Source organism: Colobus angolensis, unplaced genomic scaffold (assembly GCF_000951035.1).
Source record: "Colobus angolensis palliatus isolate OR3802 unplaced genomic scaffold, Cang.pa_1.0 Scaffold14, whole genome shotgun sequence".
Lineage (NCBI taxonomy): Eukaryota > Metazoa > Chordata > Mammalia > Primates > Cercopithecidae > Colobus > Colobus angolensis.
The window spans coordinates 13,830,001-13,852,223 of NW_012114488.1; the positions used below are offsets into that span (position 1 = coordinate 13,830,001).

General features: G+C 39.1%; 2 protein-coding genes across 5 annotated transcripts in view; one reads left to right on the forward strand and one right to left on the reverse strand.

Moving 5' to 3' along the window:
- PACRG (PARK2 co-regulated) overlaps positions 1 to 21,666 on the reverse strand; it is a 579,784-nt gene extending 558,118 nt beyond the window's left edge. Inside the window, exon 1 of the mRNA XM_011934982.1 lies at positions 20,883 to 21,666. Within this exon, the coding sequence (XP_011790372.1) occupies positions 20,883 to 21,038 (156 nt within the window). The 5' untranslated portion in view covers positions 21,039 to 21,666. The remainder of the gene's footprint in view (positions 1 to 20,882) is intronic.
- Positions 21,474 to 22,223, forward strand: part of PARK2 (parkin RBR E3 ubiquitin protein ligase) — a 1,410,476-nt gene continuing 1,409,726 nt past the window's right edge. For all 4 annotated transcript variants that reach the window (XM_011934975.1, XM_011934976.1, XM_011934980.1 and 1 more), the window contains exon 1: positions 21,474 to 21,615. In XM_011934975.1, the coding sequence (XP_011790365.1) occupies positions 21,609 to 21,615 (7 nt within the window). In that variant the 5' untranslated portion in view covers positions 21,474 to 21,608. The remainder of the gene's footprint in view (positions 21,616 to 22,223) is intronic.

Sequence of the window (22,223 nt, forward strand, 5' to 3'; positions counted from 1 at the left end):
AACTAGCCGGGCGAGGTGGCGGGCGCCTGTAGTCCCAGCTACTCCGGAGGCTGAGGCAGGAGAATGGCGGGAACCCGGGATGTGGAGCTTGCAGTGAGCCGAGATAGCGCCACTGCACTCCAGCCTGGTGGACAGACCGAGACTCCGTCTCAAAAAAAACAAAAAACAAAAAACAACACAGGCATCTATTCTTACTGTTTAAAGTTACTAATATTTACTTTATACAACCATTACTGTTCGGCATCTACATCACATAAAATTCTAAACATATTTAAATATGATACTGTGTTATAGTCAAAGAATTTTTGTGCTCAAGTGAAAATATTTAACACTGTGTCATTTTACTCAATTTTAAAATAATGTTACAGTTTTATCATGCAAAATAACTTTAAAATATAAATTGCAGGACACAGAAAATTTGGTCAAGGATTTACTGCTTATCTCTGGGACTATTTATTCATAGCTACTTTAATTCAGAATAGATAACCTGTGAAATATATTTCTCTGTAGATTTTCTTCTAAGCAAAAACCACAAAAGTAAGGTAGTTAGCCATGATCTATCTTGTATTTAGTATTTTATTTGGCATTTATTACATAATCATATTTTTATAGTATTACTTTCTCTAATCTATGTTACATCAATGGCTAACTTGAACTGGTTAAGGAAGATAATTCTAAAATATAAATTATTATTTATACAACATAATTGTTATGTATGATATTATCAGTTCACATTTTTTTTCCAAAATGACAGTAACTTTGGAAAAGAAGCAAATTTATGAATAATAATATCTTAAATTTGTGTTTCGGCTATGATTCTTCTATATATACAAAAACTTAAAAATAAATCTCTCCCTAAGCAGAACACTTCTTCACTTCCACAGACTAACTAATTACCTCACACAGGCTTGAAAGTTTCAGTTGTTGGACCTCAAGTATTAAATCTCAGTGTCTCTTGTCTTATTTTCTAGGTCCTACAAAATCAGCAGTCATCCTAGTTATTAAACCTTGATGTGCTTTTCACCAATAGAAGATCACTGTCTGGTCAAGTATGTGTCCTTACAACCCCCTCAATGTCACACATAGATTTTTATTTCATTTTTATTTTAAAGTTCCAGGATACATGTGCAGAACAAGCAGGTTTGTTACATAGGTATACGTGTGCCATGGTGGTTTGCTGCACCTATCAATGCATCATCTACATTTTAAGCCCCACATGCATTAGTTATTTGTCCTGATGTTCTCCTTACCCTTGCCCCACATCCCCCAACAGGCCCCTGTGTGTGATGTTCCCCTCCCTGTGTCCATGTGTTCTCATTGTTTGACTCCCACTTATGAATGAGAACGTGCGGTGTTTGGTTTTCTGTTTCTGTGTTGGTTTGCTGAGGAAGATGCTTCTAGCTTCATCTGTGTCCTTGCAAAGGACACAATCTCATTCCTTTTTATGGCTATTCCATGGTGTATACGTGGCACATGGATTTTTAAGTCAATTCTGACTAAGGAAGCAGAAGCAAAATGATATACATCTTCCTGAATCTTTTTTAAAAATTTCATTTTAAGGACATTAAATATGAAAGTTATCCATTGAATGTATAAATATATATTTTCCAGAAAATAAATAACATAGACAAAGCCTAGAATTCTGAGCCCAAAAGTAAGTATAAATAAATATTGTTGCCTATTGTCAGGTCATTTTCAGAGCTCCTAAAACATGAACTTGCTAGGTTCTGTGATATGGTTAAAAAAAGACAAAAAAAAAAACATTTTGATGACATTTTCTCCATTGTTTTCTGATGATTGTATATAACTTGTTTCCTTTTGCATTTTCTACTTACTGATGAAAATCACAAAAGCCATAAACATTACATGATATCATTTGATTTTTAGTAGTAAGTCATGTTCTTAAAATCTTTAACAATTTTTTATGGACCTCTAAATAGGGATATAGAAAATAGAAGGGAATACCAAAACTTATGTAACTATTTCAAATATACCTAAGACTGACCAAATTCTTACTACACACAACTTATATTTATTACATAGTAACACTTTTATTTTTCTTTAAGAGATGGGGTCTTGCTCTGTCACTCAGACTGGAGTGCAGTGATGATCACAGCTCACTGCAACCTCGGTCTCCTGTGCTCAAGCAATCCTCCAACCTCAGCCTCCCAAGAAGCTAGGATTACAGCTACATGCCACAACGCCCAGCTTATTTTAATTTTTTTTTTTTTTTTTTTTTAGCAGGGGGTCTGGCTATGTTACCCGGGCTGGTTTTGAACTCTAGCTTCAGGCAATCCTCCAACCTTAGCCTCCCAAAGTGCTGGGATTATAGATGTGAATCACCACACCCAGCTGGGAATAATATGTTTCTATAGATGTCTCTGATATCTTTTGCACTGAAACAGATGATCTGCATTTAAGAATCTAGAATAACAATAGACCAAAAAAAAAGCCTTTTTTTTCAAGTTATCATAGAACATTTCTAGAAAAAGATCCTATTCTAGACCAAATCTCTAATAAACTTCAAGCAGCTTAGACTGTAGAAACCAAATTACATAACCATCAAGCAACACATGTATTTTTAAAAATCATAATCAAACCATAATCAGAAAGCCCTGACTAATAGGAAAAATGATTCCTCATAAATAACAACCATATTAAAAAGGGAAGCAAAAATACACTTACATATCTTTTAAATAACAATAATAATAATTTCTATCACAAATAAAAGTATTTAAAAAGAGAAATGTCTACAATAGGCACATTTCTAGAGATAATATCTTAATAGTTTCCTAGATCTGAGACCAAAAAGCCATTTGGTGGATGATAATTAAGGGTTTTTTTCCTTAGAATAATCAAAATGTTTCAAAATTGACTGTGGTGCTATACGTGCAACTCTGTGAATACACTAAAAGTCATTGTGTATTACACTGTAACTGGGTGAATTACATGGATATATGAATTATATTTCAATAAAACTGCTAAAAAGAGGCATTAAATAAATAATTCAAAAACTCAGTAAAAAAAGTTTAATAATGGAAAGCAAAAGAAAAAAATATGTGAGAGTAGAAATAAGAAATCCATTATCAGAACTAGAAGAATTGGTATGTCAGTTCAGGAGACAGCATACAAAGAACACCAAAGCATAAATAAATCCAATCAAGGAAAAAAATCAATAAATTAGCAATGAGAATATATTGGTCATACTAAAATTTAAAATATATGTATGATATGACTCAAATTTTACAAAGAAAAAAGGCATGCAGAGATGTGGGAATAATTCAAGAGTGATTAATGCTAAAAAATGAGATTTGAGATTTATTTTTTCTCCTTTTATGTATTTTCTTAAGACTCTACATAAGAACTTTTCTCTTTTACGGTGAAGATAATTGTTTAAAATTACCCACAATATTAGAAGAAAAACATGAACTCAAACTCAATAGCAAAAGAACAAATTTTTAAAAAGTGGGCAAAGGGACTGAATAGACATTTCCCCAAATAAGACATCCAGATTCCCAGCAGATCTATGAAAACATGCTCAATACCACTAATCATCAGTGCACTGTAATTTAAAAGCACAGTGAGATATTCACACTTCTTAGAATTGTTATCATCAAGAGGACAAAAGATAATGAGTGTTTGTGGGGATGTGGAAAAATGGAACCCTTGCAGATTGTTGGCAGGAAAGCAAAATGGTGCAGCTGTTAGTACGGAGGTCCCTCCAAAAATTCAAATATATATATATGAATATCTCCAAAGGAAATCAGTATTCAAAGAGATAGCTTCACTCTCATGTTTATTGCAGCATTATTCACAAGATCCAAGGTATGGAAACAACCTAAGCGTCCACCAGTGGATGAATAGATGAAGAAAGTGTGATAGATATAGACAATGGAATACTATTCAGCCTTAAAAGAAGGACTAAGATTACTACAAGAGTATTGTAATACAAAAAGCCAATGCTTGAGGCAATGAGAAAACAAAGAAATCCCGTCATTTATGACACTAGGATGAACCTCAAGAATATTTATGCATGCGAAATAAGCCAGACACAGAAAGACAAATACCACACAATCCCACTTACATATTGTATTAGTCCATTCTCCTATTGCTAATAAAGACATACTCAAGACTGGGTAATTTATAAAGAAAAAGAGGTTCAGTGGACTCACAGTTCCACATGGCTGAGGAGGCCTCGCAATCATGGTCGAAGGTGAAAGGTACATCTCACATGGCGGCAACCAAGAGAGAAGGAGAGCCAAATGAAAGGGGAAACCCCTTATAAAACCATCAGATATTGTGAGACTTATTCACTACCACGAGAATAGTCTGAGGGAAACCACCCCCATGATTCAGTTATCTCCTGCTGGGTCCCTCCCACCACACATGGGAATTGTGAAGCTATAATTCAAGATGAGATTTGGATGAGGACACAGCCAAACCATATCATATGTGGAATCTAAAAAAGCCGGACTCATAGGAGCAAAGAGTAGAAGGGTGCTTACCAGAAGCTGGGAGATGGGGGAGTTGGGATGATATTGGTGATAGGACATAAAATTTTAGTTAAATAGGAGAAATAAATTCAAGACATCTATTGTACAACATGGGGACTATAATTAATCACAATGTATTGCATTCTAGAAAATCACTGAGAGCAGATTTAATTGTTCTCACCACAAATAAATTAGTATGTAAAAAATTATTAAAATCCAATACATCTTTTTTTTGTAGAATGCAAATGTGGTACACACATTTAGTTTTCTTTCCAAAGGAAAGTTTTTTATTTATTTTAGTTTACAGAAATATTGTTTCATTCTGGCAGGCAAGAACTCCAAGAGATAGGTCCTTCTTCCAGTCTCGACAGATGAACCAAACATAGCAATCTCATCTCTTACCTGATACTGACTATTTGTGTTCCCCAAAATTCATGTGTTGAAGCTCTAATCCCTAATGTTACAGTATATTAAGATGGGGCTTTGGGGGCTAGTAATTAGAGTTAGAATAGGTCTTGAGAATGGGGCCTTTGGGCCAGGATTAGTGGCTCTACAAGAAAGAGACAGAGAGAGAGAAAGAAAGACTGTCTTCACAAGCATGTATGGAGGAAAGTCATGTGAGGACACAGCAAGGTGGTGACTATCTGCAAGCACGGAAGAGAGCCCTCACCAAAATGGTGGCACCTTGACCTTGAACTTCCCAGTCTCCAGAATCATGAGAAATAAATGTTTAAGCCACCTAGTCTATGGCTTATGTGTTATGACAGCCCCAGCTGACTAAGACACTACCCTAGCAATAACACCTGGTCTTGAAGACACTAACTACCCCAGCAATAATACACAGTCTTGAAGTGACTACCCTAGCAATAGCACCTGGTCTTGGAATGCTATGATAAAAGCAACTTGTGGTGGATTACTAGGAAGGACTTTGCTGCCTGGTAAATCAGAGACACCAATAATTTATGCTTGTTTTTTTAAGCTAAATACAACATGATTAAATAATGTAAAAGAATGTAAGGATAATTCATCATTAGAATATATGTATTCACATAATTAACATTAACAGATTGAAGAGGAACAAACCTTATAATCATCTCAACAGATGCAACAAGTGTCTGATAAAATTCAATACTACTTCCAATTAAGAAAAACACCCTTAGCAAATTAAGAATATAAAAAATTGATATGACTGGGCATGGTGGCTCATGCATGTAATCCCAGTACTTTGGGAGGCCAAGGAGGGCAGATCATGAGGTCAGGAGATTCGGACCATCCTGGCTAACATGGTGAAACCCCGTTTCTACTAAAAATACAAAAAATAGCTGGGTGTGGTGGCGTGTGCCTGTAGTCCCAGTTACTCAGGAGGCTGAGGCAGGAGAATCACTTGAACCCAGGGGTTGGAGGTTGTAGTGAGCTGAGATCATGCCACTGCACTCCAGCCTGGGCAGTTGAGCAAGACTCTGTCTCAAAAAAAAAAAAAGAAAAAAAAAAGATGGATATTGTCCCACAAATTGCACCTTCAATACAATTCTAGTTAAAATCTCCAAAGAAATTTTCATGAAACTTGACAGCTTATTCTAAAATTCCTATAGATGGTAAGATACCAACAATGTCAAAGAGGATATAAACAAATTGGGGGAACTCATCTCACTAAATACAAAATTTGTAAACCTACAACAACAAAGGCAGTTTGATACAGAAAAATAGTCTCATGGGACATAATACAGAGTAGTCAGTTACTATTCATAGATGGTACTGGCTTGGTGGCTCTCCATATGGAAAAGATGAAATGAAAGTCTTACCTCCCATCTTAAAAATAAATTAGCAGTTAAATAATTAACAATGTATAGGTGGACATTATAAGAATAAAACACAGAGAAGAAAGCTTACAATATCAGGATCAAAAAAACTTTTTTTGAAACTAGGCAAATTTTTTTTTTTTTTTTGAGACGGAGTCTCACTCTGTCACCAGGCTGGAGTACAGTGGCACGATCTTGGCTCACTGCAATCTCTGTCTCCCAGGTTCAAGCAATTCCCCTGCCTCAGCCTCCCAAGTAGCTAGGACTACAGGCACCTGCCACCAGGCCCGGCTAATTTATTGTATTTTAGTAGAGACAAAGTTTCACCATGTTGACCAGGATGGTCTCGATCTCCTGACCTCGTGATCCACCTGCTTCAGCCTCCCAAAGTGCTGAGATTACAGGCGTAAGCAACCGCGCCTGGCCGACAAAAATTTTTTAAAAACCCCAAAACGATAAAGGAAGAATGTGATAAATATAAATACCTGAAGTTAAATTTAAAAGTTATGTATTAAAAAGATGTAAAAATAAGTATAAAGACAAGTTACAAATTGCAAGAAAATATGTACTTCCCATATCCGGAACATATCTATACCTAGAGTATGTTAAGTACAGCTCTATGTCAATAACAAAAGGACTGACAATGTAACAGAAAAAATGGGTAAAGGCTATGAATATGCACACTACAGAGGAAGACATCTACATGATAAAAAAAAATTATTAAAAGAAAACATGATCACTAGTAATCAGAGAAATGCAAAATTAAAAAAAGATATTATTTCATATACTTCAGATTGCTACAATTTTAGTCTGATACCATCAAATAATGATCTGGGAAACAAGCATTTGGAAACAAGAATTCTCATTAGCTGCGTCACAATATAAATATTTATATATTACTTTGAAGAGAAATTTGACAAACTCTATTAAAGTTGAAGTTATACCTCATTTTTCAGCAATTCCAAATCTGGTGAACTTTGGCCTTCATGCACAAGGACTCCTACATGAGGACGTTATGCTACTGCAGTGTAGAAATCGAATAGACCCTCAGCATAAGAATGAGCTAAAAAGCTGGTTTATTCACACAACGGAATATGATAGAGCAGGTAAACAAATTTGCTATTAACAGGACATGCATTCCAGGAGAACCACCATTCAACAAAATGGCTAAGTAGAAATAACAAAGTGCATGGGGAAATGTATGGGGAAAATGATGTTTCAAAAGCTCTGTACATATACGCAACTTTGTAACCAGAGCATTTAATAATCATTCTAATTAAAATTAACTACCACAGTTAAAATATTAAATTCCTGATCTTTAGATATGAAATACTGGAGTATATATAGTACAGTGCTATGCCTTTTGAAAACAATGATAGAAAGAGACATTCTAAGGATCTACAAAGATTGGGCTTGCCTCACATTAGACGCTTCCAAGAGCAAGTGCACAAATAGAACTAGGAAGAAGAGCCCACAGCGAACAGGTATAATCTATGACACTATGACTCTGTGTCAGGCTGCATTTAGCCGTGTTAGTATCGTTTGTAGCCAGCTGCTGTTACTTTGTGGCACAAAATACTAACAAGATGGGGAAAGTCACATCTGAACTTCCTACTTACACTGACAGCATTTTGCTATTAATGAACTGAGTAAGACCTGAAGGCATTACGGAAACCTGCACTGTAACCAAATAGCTCAGATGAAAAAGTAACCTGAAGAACAGTTCTTGAATTTCAATTATCTCTATATCTCTGTATCTATCTATCTATGGGATATATGAATACATACATATTCATTATGTATATTAAGGAATAATGTATACAAACTTCAGGATCCTGCTTGCCTCTGGGAATGAAAGGACAGAGTACAAATTAAGCTGTAGCTCTCTTGGTGAGGTTTTTTTTTTTTACTTATAAGAATATAACGTTATTATTTAAAATATTGTTCATTAAATCTAGATGGTGAATAGATATCTCTTTGTCTATTTCTACATTTATTTGTATATTTAAAGTTTTCAAAATGTAGAAGAACATGATTAAAATAAAATACATGCAATTCAGTGAAAACATTTGATTAAAAAGAGGGTTAGTGAGATGGCTGGGTATAAAATAAATATAAAAATACTTATTAGGAAAACGTACACCTATGAGCATGGAATGATAAATTATATTACTATAAGTGAAGACAGTGTTGTACGATGATCATTATTTGCAAGTGAGTTATATGATCATTTCCATCTCAAAATGATGTTCAACTTTACATCTTATTAAAGGGTCATTTGGAAGATTAAACCGGTAAAATGTTAAAATTTAAAGTAAACATTCTGGGAATTAACAGGATAAATTAGCCTCACCAATTTCTAAAACATATTACCAAGTTGTGGTTTAATTACCACAATAATCAAAACAGTGGACATTGGTTAAAAATTCCTCTCAAATATCTCTATTATGTAGAATTATGAAACACACAAAAAGAAAAAGAGCACACCAAGCAATGGGGAATAAAACATTACACAGTAAATGTCTTTGGAAAAACTAAGTAGCCATCTAGAAAAGTTTTCTCAGATCTTCCCCATCCTGCTACGTGCCCAAATGTTCCCAACCCCTAATTAAAGACTAATTAAATCAACCCCAGAACGCTTAGAAGAATTAAATGGGAATCTTTCAAGTGATTACAATTTGCAATCTGAGAACTAGCCTTAGAAGTTTGCAAACCCCTCATTTGTATCATGAATAGGTTTCAGAGGTGCTGAGATCCTGATCCTCAACACTGGCAGGTGGAGATGTAGACAGCAGGCTAGTCTGGGAAGTCAAAAGCCCCATAGGGAGGCCACAGGAGGAGCTAAAATAGGCACATTCAAGCACAGCAAGTGGCAGTATTAATAAAACATTGATAGGGGTTTTAAGATTGATAAGATCTCTGACCCAGTACATCCACTTCAGAAATTGTATTTTAAGGAAATACTGTAAAAGACAGAAAAAACTTTTTTCTATAAAGACACTCATTTCAACATTATGTATACACTAATAGCAAAAAGTTGAAAACCACCTAAGTGAAAGACTAAGTAAATTATGACAAATTTAAAGGATAGAATTTTATGAAGTCTTTTAAATGCTTATGAGTTTTCAATAACATGTGAAATATTAGCATATTAGAAGGAATCCATAAAATTCCATATAAAGTATTATAATTATACACATTGCAATCTATACAAACACATAGGTAGGTATATACAGTCTATATACTCTCAAAAAATATATGCAATCTAAATAATTTTAAACATGTATATAATGAATAGAATTTACAACACAATTATTTGGCAAAAAAAAAAAGCTGAAAATAAGATTGAAAACCAAACTAGTTGGGAGCCTGGTCTCTCTTAGCCTTTGCACACTCCCATAGGTCCTTCTCAACTGTTATATTTCACCAAACATGATTCCCTTCAGGAAACTTTCCTGGACTCAGACCCTTTCAGGTCATCCAGCTCTGTGCTTTTATCATATTACACATTTTCTCCCTGTCAACTTATAAAAACAGCAGCTATCTTGCTCCCATCATGAAATGAACTGAGAACAATGATTAAAATATGTACAGTCTACACATTCCTGTGAGCACTGTAAATTCCATTTCTAGATCAAATTGGACCACGGAAAGCCTATGTACATGTGCTACAGCAATTTAATATCATACAAAATCCAATTTGCCAAGACACATTTTAATAACATGTACTTAGCCCTCACTGAAATCTTCTGTGGATGATATTTTCACTGCATTTCTTGCAAAACATAAAAATGTAGACATGGTGTGTGGCATGTATTTAAAATGTGACCAATTTCTCAGAGAGTTCAGTGTACAGAAAGCTCCAGTTCCCTATAGTGATTGATGGGCTTCTCCTTTTGTGATAGTGAGATGTGTATAATGTTCCTCTTTCAGCAACAGATGCCAAGAAGCTCAGAATTAAATTTGAACATCCATTGATAAATATACTGACCCTTATAAACGACAAAATTGATGCTTCTTTCCTTGAGCCCGAAGTTTCTACTTTAATTACATTTTATTTTATTATTTCACTGTTGTTTATTCTATTTCATTTCCAATCGCTCCAATTTATTTTCTAAGTCATGTATCTTAATGTATATGTATTTCACTGCGAGTTAGTTGAAACTGCTTGAGGAACACATTATGAAGAAGTACACAAATATGTTCAAGGTAATCATTTTTCTTCACAAAGTATGTAACTTTAAAAAGACAGCAACAAAAGCCACTACGGAGAATGGAAAGGAAACTCACAGACTGGGTAACTGTAGTTGCAATTCATACAATATTAGACAAATGCCTCATATCATTCAGAATATAGATGGACAAAAGCACTACAAATAAATAAACCAAATCAAGCCAAGAGAAAAACAGTCAAAAGTCTTAAAAAGACACTTCAATAAGCAGCATATCCAAATGGACAGTAAACATATGAAGAAGTTAACTTCATTAGCCACAATACAATTAATATTAAAATAATAAGGATATAACATTACATACCTACTGGAATACTTAAAATGCAAAATAAACAAAACATTAATTATTGGTGATATTGTAACGCAAACAGCACTCTCAAATAGCGCTGGAAAGAGTTTAAATTTGAAAAATCAATTGGGAAAACAGTTTTAGTTTAGTCACTAAAGCCAAACATGCATGACTTAGGGTCCAGCAATTCCACTCCCAGAAATACGTCCTTGGTTATGCGTAGATACGTTCTCCAAAAAAAGCTTAAGAATTTTCCTAGTGGTGCTGTTTGTAACAGTTCTAAATTGGATGTCACACAAATACCCATTGAGAAAGCGATAGATAAATAAATCATGTTATATCCGAGAAAATACTAGACAGGAATAAACATGAAGGATTTGTTTACAACTATAGTTGTATGCAAGAATGTGGGTGAATCTCACAAACAGAATGTTGGTGAAAGAAACTGGACACCAAACAATCGCACTGTTTGGACGAACGGAGGCTGGATGGCGCACTTCCGGGTTCTTCTTCACCAGCTTTTCCCGCGCGCACAAAAATGCAGCCAGCGCCCAGGGAAGGTGCAGATCAACCGGGCATGCGCCAGGTGACGTCAGTCCGAAGAGACCAAGATTTACCTGGTCGCACCTGCGGAACGCCCCCCGACACGCCCGTGCCCCGCCTATTGGCCTCCCACTCCTAGAAAAGCTGCTCTTGGCCAGCGAGCCACGCGGCCTTCCTGAGTCTCTCACTCCTGTCGGGATGTTGGGACAGCAGGAACTCCCCCCGAGAGCCCCACCGGGGGACTCTGCCGGCCTTCTTTGCCGGAGGCCGACCTCTTCCCCACACCTTAGGTGACCAAAATAAACTTGCAGTTTTGCTCCTACACTTGCCTACCCGCTGGTTCTTTTGCGCTCACTCGGCTGTTCTTAGAAAAACAGTTGGTGCCGAAGACCCGGGAGGAGACCCCTCCTCAGGCCTCTAAGGGTTGAGGAACCTCCTCCTGCTCCCACACCGCAGACGGACCAGGACCTGAGACCCGCTTCCCTCACTCTCACGGCCTCCCTGGGGTAAGTGCCCTTGTCTCCTCTTTACCTCCCTCGGCCAAAAATCCTGCGCAGGTCCGAGGTCCATTTTGAGCCACCAAGTGGCTCGGGAGACCCGGTCAGGACGGAGACGTCCGCCTGAAGGTAATCTCCACTTTGGCTCCATGAGCCTCCAGTCTGTCTCTGCTGGTTCCAAAGGACGCTTTGAAGCCAGGCAGAGATCCACTTCCATTTCCATTGTGTAAGTAAAGAGGAAGCAAACGGGAAACCCCCCCCAGTCCAAATTTCCAAAGAGCACCCCCTTAGGGTGCCTCCTAGCCAATTTAAAAACCTTACAGCTTGAACAAGACCTTAGGAGGAAGCGGTTAATTTTCCTTTCCACTGTGGCATGATCGACCTCAGCAATTTCTGCCAGCGGCTAGGCAAGTGGTCTGAAATTAATTACATACAAGGCTTTTGGGCCTTAGGCTCTCGTCCCTATACTCCTTCTCTCCCCGCTCTTCCCACCCCCTCCCTTCCTGCCCAGACTCCTCCTTCCTCCTCCTTATCTACTAGTAATCCACTCGGTCCCGTGCCTCCTTCGGGGCCCCCAACTGGCTGTCTTGAGTCCCCTATCTCTGCCCACACCCTCCTACAGTGTTAGCACCTTTGCGAGAGGTGGCTGGGGTGGAGGGGGTAGTCAGAGTACATGTCCCTTTTTCGTTGGCCGATCTTTCCAAAATTGAGAAGCGTTTAGGTGATTTCTCAGCTAATCCTACCATATACATAAAGGAATTTAGACACCTTTGTCAGGCCTATGACTTAACTTGGCATGACCTCCAGGTTATCCTAACCTCTACCCTAAACTGACTGAGGATCTAACCCAGTATACCCAGTTAGATCCGGCCTCCCCCACAGGGGCCACCATTTTGGCGTCTTACTTCATTTCTCAATCAGCTCCTGACACTCGTAAAAAACTTCAAAAGGTAGAGGATGGTCCTCAGACACCAATACAAGACCTAGTTAAATTAGCCTTTAACTCCAGAGAGGAGACGGCAGGCTCGCCTCAAACAGAAGTTACAGCTCCTAGCAGCGGCTTTACAGCCCAGTTGTAACCCCAGGCCAGAGAGCACATACTCTGCAGACTCCAAGGCTACAAAAGGAGCCTGCCTGCTATAAGTGCGGCAAGGCAGGACATTACGCCAACAGGTGTCCGCAAGATCCCCGAGCCCCAACGCAGCCTTGCTATAAGTGCAAGGCATCAGGACATTGGGCCAGTGAATGTCCTAACCCTCGTCCACCAGCAACCCCCTGCCCTGCTTGCCAGCAGGGAGGACACTGGAAGTCTGATTGCCCCACCCTGAGAACAGGTGCCGTGCCTCCACGTGACCCCCTTTCCCAGGATCCTGGGAGCTCCTTCCAGCTCCTACATCTGGACAACGACAACTGAAGGTGCCGAGACTTGGGGACCCCCCATCACCCTCGCCGAGCCGCGGGTAACTCTCCTGGTAGCAGGTAAGACAATTCATTTTTTAATCGACAGCAAGGCTACCTATTCTGTTTTGCCATCCTTCTCTGGACCTAGCCTTCCATCCAATATCTCTGTAGTAGGAGTAAGGGGAAAGCCATCCACTCCACGAAAAACTCCACTCCTTAATTGCTGCCTGGCCAACAACTACTTTGCGCACTCGTTCCTCATTATACCCTCATGCCCTACCCCCTTACTAGGCCGAGAAATCAGTTTGGCTTTCCCCCACTCGCCTCAAACTTACTAAATTTTCTTAACTATCTCATACTCCTCAATCTTGCCAGGACCATCCTTCTGGGTTTTGCCTATATTCCAACAAATGCTTCCATTCCTCATTCCTATACTAATACTGTGCCTTATTTTATTCTTCATCCATACGTTCAAATACCAACCATGGGCCCCGACCTTAATGATGTCCCTTAACAGCAGGAAGTAGCCAGACAGACCATGGCGCCCCTTATCACTATTACCAATAAAAAGTTGGATTGTTTGCACGAATGGAGGCAGGATGGCGCACTTACGGGTTCTTCTTCACCAGCTTTTCCCGCGCGCGAAAATGCAGCCAGCGCCCAGGGAAGGTGCAGATCAACCAGGCATGCGCCAGGTGACGTCAATCCGAAGAGACCAAGATTTACCTGGTCGCACCTGCGGAACGCCCCCCAACACGCCCGTGCCCCGCCTATTGGCCTCCCACTCCTAGAAAAGCCGCTCTCGGCCAGTGAGCCACGCGGCTTTCCTGAGTCTCTCACTCCTGTCGGGATGTTGGGACAGCAGGAACTCCGTCTGAGAGCCCCACCGGGGGACTCTGCCGGCCTTCTTTGCCGGAGGCCCACAGACCTCTTCCCCACACCTTAGGTGACCAAAATAAACTTGCAGTTTTGCTTCTACACTTGCCTACTCACTGGTTCTTTTGTGCCCGCTCGGCTGGTCTTAGAAAAACAAATCACGCACACTTGACGATTTCATGTCTAGAAGCACAAAAACAGGCGACACTAGTCTGTTGCCCCAAGTCAGAAGAAGGTTAGCATGTGGGTATGTTGGGCAGTGACTAGAAAGAGGCAGACGGGGTTTTGTGGCATTGACAATTTTTTTGGATTTGGGTGTTGGTTGTATCAGTGTGTTTGGTTTGATGTTCACCAAGTGATTCACTCACAATATGTGAGAGAACTGTTGTAAGAAACACCTTGAAATCTAGGTTCCAGTCCTTGCTCTATCCTTTAATAAGTATCTCTCAACAACCACAAAACATTAAATTGTTGGAGATTTCTACATTAAGTGGAAAAACACAGTCTACCCTGCTTTTTCATAAGATTGGTTTAAAAATCCAAATAGAATGAAGATGACTAGCCCTATTACATATGAAAGAATAAATATATGACATTAAGTAATCAATTATTAATAAGGTTACTTGAAATAATAAAAACATAGCACTGACATATTATTTAAATTGGATAGGAATTCCTAAATTTAGTAGGAAGATATTTGACATAATTTAAGTATATAAAGGGTTATGTAACAGTTATCTGGCCATTTAGGGAAAATAAGTCAAAATTTATACCTTCTAAAACCAAACTGATTTAAGGCAAAGCAAACTTTCAAAATAAAAAATTAAAAGTAAAACAGAATCAAGGAAAAAAAGACTCAATTTTTTCTCATCATCTTAGACAGGAAAAAGCTTTTCTAAGCCAAACCACTTTAACTTCTTTCAATTAACATGTATAACTTTTATAATACTGCATAAAACATTTGCTAATTATTCTCATTTCTAGATTTAATATCTGTATAACATCATTGGCATTTTCTTTGAAGCCACTAATTTGAAGATGATTGTCTAACTGTAGTATAAAATATAGTCATTCATTAATTCAACTGATCAAAATACGATAAATAGCAGCTACTATGTGCCATACATTTTTCTTGAGGTGAGGATGCAGCAATAGGTAAATAAACTTCCTCTCCTTCTGGGACTTACTCTCTGGTGGAAGAAAACACAGGCTCAACTAAATTAGTATTAGAGGGAAAAATATAAAACAGGGAAGGGAAATGGGAGTGCTGGAGCTGGAATGGAAGGGATTGTTAAGGGTCTGAAATTTAAAATAGAGTGGTCAGGAAGGGGCTCACTAAATAGCTAATTTTTAAACAGAAATTTGAAGCATCAAGAGCTGATGACACACAGAGTAAAATGCATTTCAGTCAGAGAAAACAGGAAGAGCAAAGGCATGGCACTAAATGAGTTCCTGAAGCAGGGCCAACAGATTTGCATAAAGCAGCAAGGGTAGGCAGATCACACAGGGCCTTCCCAGTATGGGAACCTTAGCTTTTACTCTGAGTGAGGCAGGTAGCCACCTGAGGGGTTGAGGTGAAGAGTGCCATGATTCGGCCTTCTCGAGTTTTAAAGGGAGCCTGTGGGCTCCATAATTAGAGGTGATGGTTTAAAAAAATTCAAAATAGAGACAAATAACAATTATAACAAGAAAGTGGGAGATTATGAGGTAAGAAGAAAGGGTAGAATTGCTTTCCTTCATTCATCAAATATTTATTGAATACACTGTTAGGTTCTGGTTAAGATTAAAAAATGACTTAGACATGGATACTGCCCTCACAGAGAATTTATGTAAGGAGATAAAACATGAGCAGAAATGACCATAATATAAAGTAGAACACAATGAATAAAGGATAACTTTCTATGTGGGTGACAGGAAGGGAGAACGAAAGAAGTCTTCTTAAAGCAGTTGGCATTTTGCTGGCCATAAAAATAAAAGCTTCTTGACAGCATGTGTTCTGTCTTTTGCTGACTGCTAAATTCCTAGCATTTAAAACAGTGCTTTGCACATAGTCTGTGATCAATAGATATGTGTTACCTGACGAAAGAATGAATTTGTATATGCAGATATGTAGGGAGAAGGGTGTTCGAGCAAAGGGAACAACATAAACAGAAACACAAAAATAAAGAATCCGATTTACTTCCTGGGTTCAGATTGACTGAAGTAAATGAGAACAGTGGGAGATGAAATTTAAAAACGTAGAATGGGATTAGATCACAGAAGATCTTGCTGGCCCTGGGGAAGTATCATGACTTTTTTCTGTAAGAATTGGGAAGCTCCAAAAGCTCTGAATAGTGATAGGAGCAGAACATTGTACCAGAAAGATTAGTGTAATTGTACTGATAATTGATTGAGGGAGTCAACCAACTGATAGGTGGATGATATTGTACAAACCTAGACAAAAGGTGATGAGGGCCCCCATTAGTCTGTCACCACTTGGTCCCTTCATCATTAGTACTTTTCTACCAGAGACATCTGTTTATTTGTATTGTAATTATTTTACTTGTCTCTCTCCTTTTCTTCACCAATAATGTAGCACATTTAGCACTGGAGTTAGACACTTCTAATTATCCTCCAATATCCCTTGGCTACAGTAATAAAACATTGCAAGTTTGAGCTGGACACAGAGCTACCAGTTAAAGACTACATGTCGCAGCTTCTCTTGCAACTAGCTGTGGCCGTGAGACTAGGTTTTGGCAGGATTTGAGCAGGAGTGAGGATTGCTGTTTCTGGGACATGCCTTCATAATGAAGGTGTTTGCTCTTCAGATCTTCCTGCCTCATTCTTGCAGATTGCTCCATACCCATTTTTCTCTCCCCCACCTGAAGTAGGTGTTGGAGACGACGCCCTTTTGGAACTACATAGCTTCCTTCATCCTTTTCCTGAGGAGACAGGCATGTGGGCTTGGGTGTTACTTCATGGGTCAAGCTTTCACAGGCTTTTGCAAAACGGGAAAATGTAGGCGTATTACTAGGTTCTGGTCAGTTGGATGACAATGAAAGTGGGGTGCTGTGTCCGGGTCATGCACATAATGGGAAGTTCTCTGCTTCCACTTTCCTCCTTCTTGAGGGCAGGTATTTGACCCTAGTGGTCTCGAGCCCACCTTGTCTCTGGTGTCATTTTACAGGATACAAAGAAAAAACGTGCTCCTGTGCCCCCTACCGGTCTCATGGGGAAATACTGCCCAACCTCCTGGGATTACCTACAAACTTGAACTTCTATTATGAGAGAAACAACTTCCATCTTAATTAAGCTATTGTTATTTGGTCTCTGTTACAGCAGCCAAATTAATATTTTAATATATAATGTATAAATATTGATGATTACCACTACATGTTAAATGAGTACATGATTGGACACACTATACATGTAAAGTACAGGTTGAACTATGCCTTATCTGAAATGCTTGGGACCAGAAATGTTTTGGATTGGTTTTTGTTTTTTGTTCAAATTTGGAATACAGTCATCCCTCAGTCTCCATGAGGAATTACTTCCAGGACCTCCTGCAGATACCAAAATCTGCAGATGCTCAAGTCCCTGATATAACATGGCATAGTATTTGTATATAACCTACACATTTCCACCCATATACTTTAAATCATGTCTATATTACTTAGAGTATCTAAAACAATATAAACTCGATGTAAATAGCTGCCATGCTCTATTGTTTAACGGGGAATAATGACTGAAAAAAAAAAGTCTGTACATGTTCAATACAGATACAATTTTTGTCCCAAACATTTCAATCCAAGGTTAGTTGAATCCATGGAGGCAGAACCTGTACAAAGAGCTGACTATATCTGTATTATACACTGGTGGTCATGCCAATTCCGAAAATCTGAAATCCAAAATGCTCGAAAGAGAGTTTTCTTTGAGTGTAATGTCAACACTCAAAAAGTTTTGTATTTTGGACCATTTCAGGTTTCAGACTTTTGGAATAGGAACACTCAACCTTTAATATTGAAAAAAATATATATTCCATTCCCCTAAACTTTGAGCATAAAGCATCTATAGTCTATTGAGAAGGAAAGCTGTAATGGAAAGCTTAGGCTAAACTCAACCTCTCTGTCACCATAAACCTGGGTCAATTTTCTAATTTGCTTCACGATAAGCATGTTCAGCACAGAAAGCATCTGACAACATGAAGATAACAAAATGCTTGGTTAATAGTTTCTGGTCGTGGGCTCTATCACAACCCAAGCAAGGCCTATAAAAGGAATATGAACTATGAAATCTTCAAATTGTGTATCTCTTATATCTCTTTATAGGCAAGCACTATAAAAATGTGAATTTGAATATTATTTGATGGCAGGGCTTTTGCGATGCTTGTTTTCTTATAGAATGCAACAAAAATTTCATGGAAACAAAGTCTACTTTCTATTGAAGAACAGTATTTGACATTGAGATTTTAAAAATTTTGCCATTTACATTTATCATTATTTTTCAATAATTTTGTGCTCTCATATCCAGACTGACTGTTTAAATAAGCATTTCTGCTTGCACAGCCCATTTGATGAAACATTTATGATCAAGTTTATGTACTTATATGGCTATTGCACTCAAATAAATATCAGGAGTCTCTGTGTAACTCCTTAGGATATATACAATTCTTCATGTTTTAGGTGGAAGAGCATTGGAATGGTGACTTTTCTAACTGGAAAAGTGGTTTGGAGGGTATTGGCCTTTGGAGCATGAGATTGCAATTAAGAAAAGCTGGAAATTGTCATACATATCCTGAATCGAAATACACCTTCAGAAAGAGATGAGGATATTTTGATCTTATAATGCTGAGAAGTCTATACTGCTGAAGATAAAAATGGTGAAATGTAAATATTGGTTATGAAATGGAAAATTTTTATTTCCTGTACCACTGAAGTTATTTTGTATAAACAGTATTGTCTAACTTTCTTTTATCAAGATTTGAATGTTGTTATTTTGGTTTACCTTGGAGTACTAAGGGCAGGGACTTTGCTTTGCTGATCCCAAATCCCCAGAACTGTGCTTAACAAGTATTGGGTATTAAAAGAGAGAGAGAGAGAGAGAGTTGTTGACTGAATAAGTAGATGAATGGATAAATAATCTTTGCATTTAAGAATTATGATTTCCAATGGCAAGAGAGGTATTGCTAGTACAAGATTTTCCTTTAGAATATAAAAAGATAAGATAATGTATCACAAATAAGTTTTTTATAAAGAAGCCTGCTTCATAATCAATGTGGTTTTTTTTAAGTCATGTAGGCATATTTACTACATCTGGCAATATAGAAACATTAGATTTTGCAGAATTATCTCTTTAGGCGTAGGATTATATTAAAGAATTAACATGATACAAGAATTATGAACATAGGTTTAGGAAAAAACAGAAAAGAACCCTGACCAGTAAAAAAAAAAAAAAAATTGTGATATTAAAGTATAACATTAAAAAACACCAAAATTGTAAATATTGTGTAGAAGAAAAACTAAATTATTAACTTGAATGGCTATGGCATCGCTGATAAATGCATCATCTTGACTCCTAGGAGAACCAATTTATGTGAAATTCCATGAAAAAGAATTAGTTACAACAAGCAGAATTTTAGTCTATTTCCAAGAATTTTAACTACTGTAAATCACCTGACACACTTCCCAATAATTAGGATATCATTTTGCATAACCACATGGGAACCTGGCCTAGAGGTCTATAGGTAATCTGTTTCATTCATGTATTTTAAGTATGTCATTTAGGAATAAGTTATTAGGTTTACAACATATAAGCAAAGGAAATAATGTGGAAAACAACATTACTCATTTAACATAATGAATTGCCACATGTAATAACTCAGATCTTCCCAGGGTGTAAATTATACAAATTTGAAAGCTGCATTTATTATTTAATGCCTCATTCCCAGGCAGGTGCTTACTCAGTAGCAAAATCTGCCTTAGCATACCAAGTGTAAAGCTATTTAACAAATAGGAAGGTTTAAAAACATATATATACTATCGTGCAGACAGCTAAAATATTTGTATGTATTTTTAATCTTTTTTCTCTAATGATACTTAGAATATTTTATTTTTGTTACTACAAATAATGGAGATGAAATATGAACTGTATTAGTAGCAGAGACACATGAGCTAAAGCTTGTATTGTTTAAAGCACATCATCTTAAAAGGCCTGTCAGGAAACAGTGTTCATATTAAGTGGGCTTTCAGTACTCTAACAAGATGACATCATTTTCTAAGAGACAAGTGTTGTTAGAGTAACTGCTAGGATATTCCAAAATATCCTAGGTTGAAGAGAAGAAATTTCTCATTAATGAGTTTATGTTCCCAGTTGTATATCAGCTCATGTTAAATTTTGCAAGAGTTTATGATTTCTAAGAACTCACCTTCTACAAGGCCCTTTGCTGAGTGGGGTTAGTTAGCAATCAGTAATTAAAGGGGATCTTTTTACCTCGTGTAAATAGCGTAAGAGTAATTTGGGGCGGTTTAGAAACGATGAGTTATCAGGAAGGTGCTTATCAATGGGCAGAGTATATCATTTGCCCAGGATTCTCACAACCTAGCCTGCCCCCGACACACTGTGGGGGACCGTCTGCTACTTGCCAAGTAATTGCCATTTTTGGCAAAGACCACCCAGGACATGGGCTTAGAGTCCATCCTAGGGCTGGCCAACCTCTGTAAATCTCGTGTCCCCTGATACGGAGCGAGTGCATTCAATTCAGGAAGATCACTTACGACTGAGTTTTTCATCATGGCTTTGACTGTGAAGCCCTCAGAAACCAGGGAGTGAGGCTGGTGCACCGGGAGCGGCTGTTGTGCCAGCAGCTTGGTCCTCTTCGGCATCTTGTCTGGGCATTTGTTTAAGCTCAAGGTCTCTTTTTCTGCCACCATCTTCCTAGAAAATGTCTTGTTCTCATAAAAAGTGTAGTAAAAGAATCAGTGGGTTTTACGGATGTGAGCAGGAAGTCGGGAAAAAAATGTCAAAAGGCGCGTTAATGGTAGAAATTCAACCCCTCGTAGTGCCCAGGTTGATCCAGATGTTTGGCAGCTCCTAGGTGAAGGGAGTTTAGGGGAGGGGTGGGGCGGGAAGAGGGCAGGACCGTAGCTAGAGCTGCAACAAGCTTCCAAAGGTAAGCCTCCCGGTTGCTAAGCGACTGGTCAACACTGCGGGCGCATAGCTCCGCCCCCCGGTGACGTACGATTGCTGGGCCCGAGGCCGGAAAGGGAGGCGGCGGAGGGCTGAGGGGCAGGAGGCTTGAGGAGAAACTACGCGTTAAAACTACGACTCCCAGCAGGCCCTGGGACGCGTACCCTCCGCGCGTGCGCATTCCTAGGGCCCGGCGCCGGGGCGGGGAGCCCTGGAAGATTTAACCCGGGAGAGCCGCTGGTGGGAGGCTCGGGCTGGCGCCGGTGGGCGTGTAGGCCCTTTCCTGGCCCGCAGCCGCCACCTGCCCAGTGACCATGATAGGTACGTGGGTACCTGCCAGGTACAGCCTCTCTGCGCCGTCCTGCGCCCCGGTGTGGCCTCGGCCGACCTGGACCCCAGGTGCCAACTGTCAGTGACGGGGCCAAAGTGCCCATGCCGTCCCCGGCCCGCACCGCCTGGCTTTCCAGCTCAGCGACGCGGGCCCGGGGCCCCAGTGTGTGCGTTCCAAGCCCTCGCCCGCCCGCCCCTGCTCTGAGGGTTCCCGTGAAGACCGCCTCACCTGGGACGCCAGGCGGCCCCGCACCCCCGGTCCTCGCTCGCGGTCCCCCGGACCGTGTAGGGTCCCGAAGCCTTCGCCCTTGCGGCCCTGGCCGGTTGTCGTGCGGTTCAGGACCCATCGAGACCCACTCTCTGTGGGGCTCTTTCAGGAAACCCCAGCAAAGCATTAAACTCTAATGGAAGGCACCTGGTGAGGGTGGCTGGGCGCCACAGAAACTCCTCCAGATGAATCTAAACTTCTTGCTCCCTCGAATGTTTCCTTTTAAACTTCTCGTTGGAGGGCTGAGGTGAAAGAAAAATTGAGAGTAAATAATAGCCAAGATTACATCTCTTGCCTTTTGCAAAATAACTTTTTTTTTTTTTTTTTTTTT